The sequence below is a fragment of the Notamacropus eugenii genome, chromosome 1 (assembly GCF_028372415.1).
Source record: "Notamacropus eugenii isolate mMacEug1 chromosome 1, mMacEug1.pri_v2, whole genome shotgun sequence".
NCBI lineage: Eukaryota > Metazoa > Chordata > Mammalia > Diprotodontia > Macropodidae > Notamacropus > Notamacropus eugenii.
In genome coordinates, this window is record NC_092872.1 from 247,251,769 (window position 1) to 247,264,422 (window position 12,654).

The following is a 12,654-nucleotide window of genomic DNA, read 5'->3' on the forward strand; positions in this document are numbered from 1 at the left end:
AACAACTGAACTAGAAATAGATTCAGGAGGGACAATTTAAAAATTATGGGACTACCTGAAAGCTATGATCTAAAAAAGAGCCTAGACATCATCTTTCATGAAAGTAGCAAAGAAAATTTCCCTGATATTCTAGAATCAGAGGGCAAATAAATATTTGGCAATTTGCCAATTGTCTCCTGAAAGAGATACAAAAAGAGAAACCTCTAGGAGTATTGGTAGCCAAATTGCAGAGTTCCCAGGTCAAAGAGAAAATAGTGAAAGCAGTTAGTAATAAATAACTCAAGTATTGTGGAAATACAATCAGGATAACACAACATCTAGCAACTTTTACATTAATGGATCAAAGGGCATGGAATATGATATTTCAGAAATCAAAGAAACTAGGATTAAAACCAAGAATCACCTACCCAGCAAAACTGAGCATAATACTTCAGGGGAAAATGATTATTCAATGAAATAGAGGATTTTCAAGCACTCTTGATGAAAGGAAGAGAACCAAAAAGAAAATTTGACTTTCAATCACAAGAATCAAAACAGATATGAAAGGTAAACAGGAAAGAGAAATCACAAGGAACTTACTAAAGTTGAACTGTTTATATTCCTGCACGGAAAGATATATTTGTAACTCTTGAAACATTTCACAGTATCTGGGAATTTGGAGGGATTATACACACACACACACACACACACACACACACACACACACAAACACGTAAAGAGAGAGACAGAGAGCACAGGGTGAGTTCAATAGGGAGGGATCATATCTAAAAAAGTAAAATTAAGTGGTAAGAGAGGAATATACTGGACAGAGAAAGGGAGAAATGGACTGGGGCAAAATATCATGAAAAAAGGCAAAAAAAAAACTTTTACAAAGCAGGGGAAAAGGGGGAGGTGAGAGGGAAAAATGAAGCTTGCTCTTATCACATTTCACTAAAGGAAGGAATAACATGCATTTTCAATTTGGTATGAAATTGTATTTTACACTACTGGAAACAAGGGGAGAAGGGGATAAATAGGGAGGGGGAGATAATGGAAGGGAGGGCAAATGGGAGAAAGGAGCAATTAGAAGTAAACACTCTTGGTATACACTCTTCATTTCCAACAGATACCCCAACACACACACATACACACACACACACACACACAATTGTTCTTTACAATCAAACATATACAATCCTTCTCTGCTTCTTCAAATAGTCTATATCATTAGAAGTGATTTTTTTCTCAGACATGGAAAAGCATGATTACTAAAAATCCTCTATATTTTCTTAGTGTCTAGAATATGCTACATTTGTGAGTTTATTTATTCAATAAGTACTCTTCTCATAATGAAACTTTCCTATTATGAACCCAATGCTATTACTCATCTTCTGTAAAATTCCCTGCCCCTGCACTCTTATTCATCTCATGCTCTTCCTCCTGTATAAATAATGGAACTACTCTCTTGGTAAATACCTTCTTTGCAATTGTACATTTCCTGCTTTTTTTGGTGTCCTATGTGTTCATTGTCTATAGTATAATTAAAATTAAGACACCACTGGGGAGATAAGAGCATTCTGCTCTAAACATCTCATTGTGTTATTCATATATTGCTGATACATTTTAATTTTACTATACATATATCAGGCTTAAGCAGCTAGATAACATAGTGGATAGAGCACTGGACTCAGAGACAGGAGAACTCATCTTCATGAGTTCAAATCCGGGCCTGTGACGCTCAATAGTTGTATGACCATGGGAAATTTCTTAACCTTCTTTGGTTCAGTTCCTCATCTGTAAAACAATCCAGAGAAAGAAATGTGAAACTACTCCATTATCATTGCCAAGAAAACCCCAGAAGTGGTCAGAAGGAGTTGAACACCACTGAAAATGACTAAACAAAATATAAGCAATACATAAAGCTTTTATCTAATCAAAAGTTATTATCACCATCATCGTCATCATCACTTATTATGTTTCTTGATGTAATGCAGATAGAAATGTTCAAGGAAATAGATTGTTATTTTTCTTTCATATTAATATATTATGGACCATGGTGCAAGCAAATAAAATGAATGCCTTTTGTAATTGAAGAAGGCTACTAGAATGTAAGCTGCTGTTGTGATTATTTAATTCAATTTATTTAAGAAAATCTGCAGGAGTTGATAGGATGACATAGATGACACGCACATAACTCATGTCACAAGGCTTTAATCTCTTATAGGTCTCATCTCCATGTTTTGAAAGTTTTCTTTCAAATACTTTGGAGATTTTCAACACTTGATCTAGCAACACCTATTAAAATCTTTTTTCTTGAGCACTTAACAATTTGAAAATGTTCAGGCATTTCTAGGCAAAATTTCTATCGCTACTGAGGCTCCACTTCCAGCACAGATTTCTTGAATTTTCAAAGACAGTTTGAGGTTTGCATTTGTAGCATGGAGCTTTGTAGTGGTTTATAAAGCCTCACTTCTAAGCTTTTGGGGCCTATATTAGGTTTTGTAGGAAACCCATAGATCCTGGTTTTTATTGTTGCTGTTATATTCAACTTTTGTTTCTGTTTTATTTCTCAGGTATTAAGAACTCAATATGTGTTAGTTTTGTTAGTATGTCTTAGAGGCTTGTCTATTTAAGACTCATTTTATTAATTCACTGGTGGAAAAATACACCTCCAAACATCAGACGCATCTGTTTTTTAATGCATTGAAATCCTAAGTACTTGGCACTTGCACTTTCTTTTGATTGCTAATATAGTGGCATAGATTCAACACAGTCCAAGATAAGTCATAACTTAATTGCTCCTCTAGGGACTAAGATGACAGCATTTCCCAGGACTCTCTGTAGCTGACCTTTAGAAAAGGACTAGTCTTAATTTGATCCCAGTCCAATTCCTACTTGTAGACCAATGTACACACAGACTATTGAGTATGGAAGGCTTTCTGGAATAATAGAATCTTCCAGTATTCCCTTCTAGCAGTAAAGAGTAAGTTTGCTAACAAATGAGAAATAATACTTCCTTTCCTATAAGATGAAGAAAAGTTACCTCAAGTGCAGGGAAGGAAAAAATGCCTGTTTAAAATTTAAATACGTTTATATTTCTACGATAAATCTCTTTATACCTAAGTAAATTGTCAAAAGGATGAGTGAGAGAGAGAAAGAAAGAGAGAGAGAAAGTGTGTGTGTGTGTGTGAGAGAGAGAGAGAAAGAGAGAGAGAGAGAGAGAGAGAGAGAGAGAGAGAGAGAGAGAGAGAGAGAGAGAGAGAGAGAGAGAGAGTTGGAGATAGAAGAGACAGAGGCAGAGACAGAATTTTCAATAAAATAAAAAATGATGTAGTTGTTGATAAGAATGAAAAGGGTTATTTCTGTTTTCACTTTTAAAATTCTATCTTAAAGTTTTTGATTGAATAAAAGAATCAAGTTCAGGGAATATTTATTACCAGGCATTTCTTTAATCATTATTTGCTATTACCACCACTACCAGCACCACTATTACTATTACTCCTGCTGTTGTTACTGCTATTACTGATACTACTACTACTGCTGCTGCTGCTGCTGCTGTTGCTGCTGCTGCCGCTGTTGCTGCTCCCAATACAAGTAATTGTACTACTGCCCAGACCAATACTTTCATGACAGTAGGGAACATTTAGTATGGAAATTCATTTCACTACTGTAGTTTGCCACCTGTTGTAACTTGCTGCCTAGTTGTCTAGTGTACTAACCAAGTCCCTGACTTATGCAAGTGTATGTCAGAGGTAAGACTTAAATCCAGTTCTTCCTGAGAGTGAGGCCAGCCTTCTCTCTACAATTCTGCACAGCCTCTCTCATCATATATGAAGTCATTGTAATAATATGTAATAAACACTCAAATCAATAAAGATGATTTTTTAATGTGGTTTTGGTATAAAGTACAAGTTCTATGTCCTCCTTTAAAATTTGGTAATTTCCTTTATTCAGATACACATTATAATTCAATAGAATAGAATAATATAGGATTGGATTATTATAACATAATAAAATACAATAATATTCCAGATGTATATATACATTAATATTGCATATTAATGTGTAATGCATTTATACTTACATATTTATATAAAGTCCTGATATATTTTTAGCTTTGTATATTATGTTTATATACTACTAGTATTATTCTGTAAGAAATTGTCTTGCTTAGGTAAGGTAACAATGATGCATGCCTTGCAGTTAAGGGATTCCTCTCACTGGGATCATACAGTTTTGTCAGGGTTTAAACCTTTTGTTTCAAGAAAGACAACCTGATGTAGTAGAAAGAGAATTAAACTTAGAAAAAGAAGGATCTAATTAGAACTATATTGATTAGATCTGATTAGATCTAAAAAGATTAGAAACAGATCTGTTTAGAAATTAGAATAAGAAGGATCTAGCTTTTCCACTAATTATTTCCCTTTTCAGACAAGATGGTTGAACTCTGCAAGCTTGATCTCTCACTTTCGAAGTGAAGATAATCACATCTGTCCCATTTTTTGTAGCAAAGTATGAGGATGAAAAGGAATGATGAACAAAACCATGCTTTGTACATGTATATAGATTTCTTCAAAATTTGAATTGTTTTTATCAGCAGAGAAATAACCTCAGAGTGCCAGAAACTTTCTGTTGCATCCTTGTTAGGATATTATGATAGAGAACTGGTTAGATTTCACTCCTAATTTTTTGTTCAAGAAGGTCCTAATACAATTTGTTTCAATCTAGCAGCTACCAGAATCCTAGAGTGGGCCCTAAACTCTTGCTTTTAGCTAATTTCTTTGGTGTTCTTTGGTGGGGAAAATGTCGAGAGACGGATCAAGAGACAGGGATCACAAAAGAAGGATGAGGAATGAGAAATGAGAAGTGCAAAAATGCCAATTATTACCAGGCCCGCCTTCTCCTCCCGTTTGCATTGCTTTATCACAGAGGGTAAGTGACACCAAAGCAATCTACTCCTTTTTTTGGAAAACTCATTGTCTTGGAAACTCACTTGGCTTGTAAATTTCAAATATTTGCTCAAGTATGTGATCTCCCTTCTCAACTGACTGATAATATATTGAGACTTTGCGACAGGGATTATGAGAACAAAGGATGGTGTGTGTGTGTGTGTGTGTGTGTGTGTGTGTGTGTGTGTGTGTGTGTGTGTGTGTGTGTGTTAAGGTAGAAGAGGAAGAGAACTAGAATTCACTAGTCAGTGAGGAAGGATTTGTCATTGATACACATTTAGAAACATATTCAGAACAGGAAAGTTGTCATTTTCAAATGGGAATATAGTCTGTACTAACCTTTCCATTTACAAAATCCCAATCAATATGTTTTGATTGTGTTGCCTTAATGGTACAAAGGAACTACTATAGTTGATGTGCTTGCCTGTAAGAGATGGTATTTAAGTCAAGTCATCAGCTCAAGGTAAAAAGTATTTTTTAAAGGATTACAATGTGCCTGACCCTATATTTAGGGTTCACTATACAAAGACAAGTTGAAATAAACCCACTGGCCTGTTATTAAGAAGCTTACATCCTAACTGGGAAAGGAAAACTCTAGGCATGTCTTATTGAGAAAAATGTAAAACAAAACAGGGAAACCATCATGTTAATACTACATGCATTCAGCAAAGACATTTAGAATGCACTGAATAAAAGTTTGCTAAATTTAGTGTAGAAACCTAGAATCTATGCCCAGTTCTGTCATCAGTGAGCTGTAAAAGTTTGAGTAACTCAGGGATCCTAAATTTGGAGTCATAATGGAGTTTAGAGATTATTTATAAGTTCTGATATCATCTCTCTTCTCACGGATCCCATCTTCTATTTTTACAGGTACTGAGGTGTTTTAATTGTTTTAATTTCTACTCAGCCTAACCTTCTATGAGACATTGGCTAAGTTCTTCCTCTGTTTAATAGCCTCTTTTTCAAAGGAAAGTATTAAATTAATGATCTCTCAAGTTATTTTCCAGATCTGAAATTATGTACCTCTATGAATGTTTCTGCTTCCTTTCTCTTGGAGAGGTTGTGTGGTATAATGGTAAAAACTTGAATTTAAAGCTAAGAAGATATGAATTTAAGTCTTATCTTGGACACAAACAGGGACTATGATGCTGAGCAAATCAATGTTCTAGGCAACTTTCAAAGACTAAAAGTTGGAGGGAAGGCAGCAGACTCTGTAAGTAGAGGCAGTTTCTTTACCCACCAGTTTCCCATATTAATAATGAAAATGTCTCAACTCCAAGCAGTTTTGCCACAGACAGAGCATGACTCAGGGCCAGTAGTATGGTTGGTATTATAATCTTACACTAGGTTTGTGCTCTACTGTACCATTTAATGTGTCTTGTTCTATATGAAACCTAATCTGATGAAGGAAGTGGCTATGCAGGTTTATGGACAAGTGATGAGTACATTTTGACAACAATTTTAGAAAGTTCATTTGATGAATAGGAAAATCCTCTCTCAATTTTGTGGTCATAATCCTAAAATTGGTGGATTCAAGCCTTCAAGAAGTCAATCATCATTCAGTGTTGGAAAGGGACGATTTCCTAGACTTAGAAGAGTGAGTAGACTCTGGTCAGTTATTATATGAATTCAAGGAAGGACGAGAAAGAATGCCACTAAAACCTTTATAAAGACTGGCAGATTTTTCACATGATACTACTCCTTCTCCCAGTGGTTTTTGTCCAATCACAATTACCTATATAGCTTATATATTTTTTCTTAGGTCAAATTTGCCTCCTTGGTATAATTTTAAGCCTATTCCTGTTATTCCTTGCTTTATAGCAAAAAATGAAAATGGTGTCTTTTTTGAACTAATCATTTGTTAGAAGATAGTTTGTATTGAAGATGTAACTACATGATGTCAAGACTGTTAATTGAAATGTGAATATCTCATGGATAGTGGGGTCTAGTATTCAGAAAAGACAATAGTTTCATCTTATGTCTAATCAATATCATGTCAGACACTGAGTATCAAGAAAAGTAGGAAAAGGGGAAAACTAACTAACCTGAGTCAAAATGGCACAAGAAAATCCTTGAGGGTAAAATTGAGTTACCTAGATCAAATTTGCAATTACTTCATAGTAAATGATTTTAAACTGTACTTGAAAAATTCCTTTCTGTTATGCAGATTGATAAGAGACATTGTCAATCACTTCAAGGGACCATTGTGATGAAGAGTAATGAATGCTTTTGAAGCAGCTGTCCAAGTACTGTGAGATTAGTAGTAACTGAAAAGAAAGTTGGTTCCACATAGACAGGCATCAAAGAACAATATCTATGAAACACACCAAGTAAATTTTATATTGAAATGGCATTTTATCTATACGTTGGACTGAGAAGGGAAAGGGAACTACATTAATGAAGAAACTGAGTGTTTAAATGAAAGTGAAGATCTTAATAGCAGACAGCAACTAAGTGACTTGTCCAAGACATATAACTAACATAATATCTTAACATATCATATCATATCAAGATATGGTATGATATGACATGATACGATATAATATGATATGATATAATGTGATGTAAAGTAATGTAAAATAATATGATATGATATGAAATGAAATGATATAACATAATATGATATAATAAAATATGATATGACACGATATAATATATAATATAACATGATGTGATATGATGTATGATATGGTATGATACGATATGATATAATATATGATATGATGTGATATGATATGATATAATATAATACAGTAAAATATAATGTAACAATATAACATAGTATGACATAATATACTACAATATGATGCAATACAAGAAAACACAATACAAAACAATGTAATACAATGCAATACAATACAATGCAACAATTATTTGTCTAATTTTAATTCAGATCTTTGTTTTCTTCTGTTTAGTGAGCAAAATAATGTATTGTGGATTGGATTTTGTGAGTGTGCACTGACAAAAGGAAACCTGACAATCAAGTCATATGGCATCAAACAATCATTCCACAGTGACTGAGTTCATCTTACAAAGCTTCTCTGAAAATCCTCAGATTCAGATCCTTATCTTCAGCCTCTTCTTAGGACTGTTTGTAGTGGCATTTACAAGTAACTTACTGATTACCATTGTGATCATTCTAAATCCAGACCTCCATACTCCCATGTACTTTTTCCTTATAAATTTGGCCTTTCTGGATGTTCTCTCCACCTTAACTGTGGTGCCTAAGTTGCTGCAGAACCTAATAACCAAGAACACCATCTCCTATGGTGGCTGCTTAGCTCAGATATATTTCCTAACTTGGTGTTTGGGGGCTGAGCTCTTGCTTTGCACAGTCATGGCCTATGATCGGTATGCAGCCATCTGCCAACCCCTCCACTATACCACTATCATGAGCAAGACAGTTTGCTGTCTCATGGCATCTATAGTGTGGGTTATCAGTGGGGTCAATACAATAATACAAACTGATGTCACTGCTCGCTTGTCATTCTGTGGCCCCAATGTCATTGATCATTACTTTTGTGAGATTCCTCCTCTATTGCCTCTCTCTTGCTCCTCAACCAATGTCAACAATGTGATGGCAGTAGTGGCAGACATGATCTATGCTATCTTCAATTTCTTGCTTATCCTGGTGTCCTATGGTTTCATCATCTCCAGCATCTTGAAGATCTGGACCAAGGAAGGGAAGAAGAGAGCATTTTCCACTTGTTCCTCCCACATTATTGTTGTTTCCCTGTATTATTGTGCTGTAATTTATATATACATTCTTCCTGGTTTAGGTCAGTCTCCGAAGAAAGGCAAAGTAGCCTCAGTAATTTATGCCATAGTGACCCCCACCTTAAACCCTTTGATCTACTCCCTGAGAAATAAGGATGTGAAATTAGCACTGAATAAATTATGTCTATTGCTTAGGAAATAATTGGCCATTTGACCAGCTGCTAAAGCTAGAAAATGGGATTGAAAATATTTTTGAAACAAAATTTTGTATCATACCCTGGATAAGTTTACATATCATTTCTCCTTATAGGCAATGCTCCTGAATTCAGGATGTGTTCTTAGATCAACCAGCAAACTTTCTGGTTACATTTTTTTTTTCAAGATTTTAATGAAGGAAAATTTACAAAGTTTCCAATGAATGACACAGAAACATTCAAAGTGCCACACCATGTCAGATACGTTGTTTAAGTGGAACAGAATTTTGTAGCCAAGAAATATTCTAAGAGATATTTCATTTGAAGATGTGATTGCCTATACTCTGTCATGTTAAACACTTAGGTGAGGCACTGGAATTTTTGTTATGAACTGATAGGTTTCAGGTGCAATTCAAAAGACTTCAATTAGACCTCTTACAAGACAAGAAGTCCTACTTTGATTTAACTATGGAGTAAAGAAAGGCCCTCTCCTTATTTTTTCTCCTCATCCAAAAGAAAAGACTTCAACTCAGGCTGATTTTAGCAGAGCATTTTAGTGACTGTGGAAATGGAAAAAGAATAGAAAAATGCCGCAGTTTTGAAAGATAGGTCCTCAACTTAACTCCATCTCCTGATTGATGGAGATCTATAACTCAACTCCTCAGACCTCAGCAGCAAAAATGAATGATCAGACAGGAAAAAAAAAGACTTTATTATGGCAAGAATGATCAATGCACCAACCTAGAAGAGAAAAATATTCAAAATAACCCCCCCCCTCAAAAGCAGAACCTCAAAGAAACAAGTATCCCCACCAGAAAAATTAGAATTCTTCAAAATAATGATACATTTTGTTAAATTATAAAAGTGAGGAGATCTATGGAGGGGAAAGGAATAAGCATTTATTTTTTAAATTAATTTGATTTATTTTCTACAGTGTTCTACAACCACTACCATATGCCTTAGATTATTATTTTTCCCTCCCTCTTCCCTGCCTCCCCCCTCTCTGCCCAAGATGGCATACAGTTTTATATAAGTTCAATATATACTTTCCTATTAAATACATTATCACTATAGTCATGCTATGTAGAAGAATTAAAATGAATGGGAGAAATCATAAAACAAACTAAAACATAATATACACACAAAAAGAATGATCTGCTACATTCTATAATTGATTTCCATACTTTTTTTCTCAGGATGTGGAAGGCATTTTGCCTTAGAAGACCACTGGGAATTTTTTTTAAGTCCTCGCATTGCTACAAATTGCCAAGTCAACCAGAAAACACTCTTACACACTGCGGTCATTGCTGTGCACAAAGTTCTCGTGGTGGTTCTGCTCCTTTCGCTAAGCATCAGATCATCTAAATCTTTCCAGGCCTCTCAAGTCCTCGTGTTCATCATTTCTTATAGCGCAATAGTATTCCATTACTTTCATATACCATAAGGAATAAACATATATATATTGGCTATGCTAAGTACTTTGATCCTCTAAACAACCTGAAATACACACCCTATTATTATCCACATTTTGTCGTTGAGGAAACAGAGAGAAAACAGAAGGTAAGTGATGTGTTCAGGGTCATAGATGTAGTAATTGTCTGAGGCCAGATTTGAACTCCAGGCTTCCTAATTTGAAACCCAGTACTGTATGTCTACCCCACCAGGTGTCCTCAGGAAGAAGAGGAGCAAATTGGAAATAAAGTCTCATAGTTTAAGAGAAGAGGTATAAAATCCTACTCGAGTCAAAATTCACTAAAAATCAGAATTGTACACATCAATGCTTGAAAGAATCAGCATGAAATCGAAAAAAAAAACTGTAAGATATTTGATAACAAATTTGATAGACTTAGAATATAGATCAAGGTGAGATAGCTGAAGACTTTTTGGGTAAAATTTGCCAAGAAAGTTGTTGGTGCATCACAAATTCCCCTTTGGAATTTATAGTTATTTCACAAAGAAAACTAATAGGATAAACTCTTAATTTGAGGAGAGGGGAATGGAGGAGTTTGCAGCATTTGTTTTCACTCACAGTTATAGTGTGAGTACTGGGATTCTCAAAAATGTGGGCCTTATTTTTCAAATCTCACTTATGTTTCTTGAGCCAGGTTACAATAGGACAATCTGATCTCCTGAAAAAAAAAAAAAGGAACTTGCATATCATTTTTCAGGATTTTTAAAAATAGGCAAATATATGAGAATGATAAGTAAGAAAATTGAAAATAGAAATAATACACTAATGATCTCCTAAAACAAACTCCAAATTTAAAATTCCTGGATATATTATTGCCTGTATCCAGAGCATCCAGAGAAAAGAAAAAAACTGCAACTAGACAGAAAAAATTAAAATATTGAAGAATCACAATAAAGACTGAATAAGATTAGTAGCTATCACTTCAAAGAAATGAAAAACGTGGAATGAAATACTCTATGAGGCAAAATACAAAGGTCTACAACCAAAAATATATTCCCCATTAAAATTCGGTATACATTGGGGCGGAGCCAAGATGGCGGAGTAGAAAGATGCATATACACTAGCTCCAAACCCACAGCCCATAGAACATCTGTAAAAAAGAACTCCCAGCGAATTCTGGAGCAGCAGAGGCCACAGAACAGTGGAGCAGAGGAGATTTCTGTTCGAGAGAGCCCTGCAAACCTCTTGCAAAAGGTCCACTGTGCTGCGGACCAGGAGCCGAGCCCAGCCCTACCTCGGCTGCATGGCACCGAGAGGAGCAGATCCCACGGGCTTCAGGGATGGAATCTCCAGTGGCCTCGTGGGTCCCTCCACCCACAGGTGATGGGGGTTGATAAGAGAGTCTCTTTCGCGGGTCGAGAGGGGAGTGGGGTGGCCCAATAACTCAGGGCCCCTTGGGAGGAACAATGGAGGTGGGAGAGAGGGATGATAGAAGAGAGAGCAGATTGGTGTTAGGGGCAATTAGAATGCTCAGTGTTTTGGGGTGGGGAGAGGGGACAAAAGGGGAGAAAATTTGGAACCCAAAATTTTGTTAAAATGAATGTTAAAAGTTAAATAAAAAAATAAATAAAAGAAAGAAAAAAATACTAAAAGATACAACAGAAATGAGAAATTTCATGTACAATCCTTTTTTCTGTCTTGTGTATGTGCAAATTACATTCTATTTGGTAATTGGTTAGTTCAGAAAAGTGAAAAATTAATTAGAAAGCGAAAATACTCAAAGCAACCCATTGAGATTCTGTCATAGTAGAGTTTTGGAGATCAACAAATAAAGAAGAGGACATAGAGCTGGGAAGACCTAAGTTGAAATCTGGTCTCAGGCACTTCCTAGATGTGAGAGACCTTGTGTGAATCTGTGTTCAGTTACTTTATCTATAAAATTCATATATCAATAGCATCCACTAGCTATAGTTCTCAGGAGGCTAAAAAACAATAATATTTTTAAGATACTTTGCCAAACTGAAGCATCATGTGTTACATAGCTTAAAGTCCTATATACAAATGCTAGCTATCATTATCTTTATTATTAATAAGGACATAAATTTCATGCAGTGAGTTTAATCACAATAATGGAACAAGAGAGTCAGGAAATGATTTTAAGTTTTTCAGAAAAAATGAAAATCTCATACCTTTTCTTAAAAAAAAGAAGCAAATAAAAACTTATGATGATGAAGTTGTTTTGAGGGAGTGAATCACGTTTTTATGTCCCATTTTTTTCACTCTATGATATACAAAAAACCAAGGCTCTGGAACTGAATTAGAGCAATGAAGAGGGAGTCAGAACACTGAAAGTTTTCTGAGGCTGCCATGAGAAGTACCAGTAGAGTAGAAGACAGTCCTTGTT

The 12,654-nt window shown here is 35.2% G+C and overlaps 1 protein-coding gene across 1 annotated transcript; it reads left to right on the forward strand.

Annotated features, from left to right (window-relative positions):
* The first annotated feature begins 7,863 nt into the window (after window positions 1–7,863).
* Window positions 7,864–8,847, forward strand: LOC140524881 (olfactory receptor 13A1-like). The gene has a single exon (XM_072639741.1). It carries the CDS (start codon window positions 7,918–7,920, stop codon window positions 8,845–8,847), a length of 930 nt encoding a protein of 309 aa, XP_072495842.1. The 5' UTR covers window positions 7,864–7,917.
* The last annotated feature ends 3,807 nt before the right edge of the window (window positions 8,848–12,654 follow it).

Excerpts from the sequence above, each read along its gene's own strand:
- LOC140524881 (XM_072639741.1), top strand. The coding sequence starts at position 7,918 with ATGGCATCAAACAATCATTCCACAGTGACTGAGTTCATCTTACAAAGC.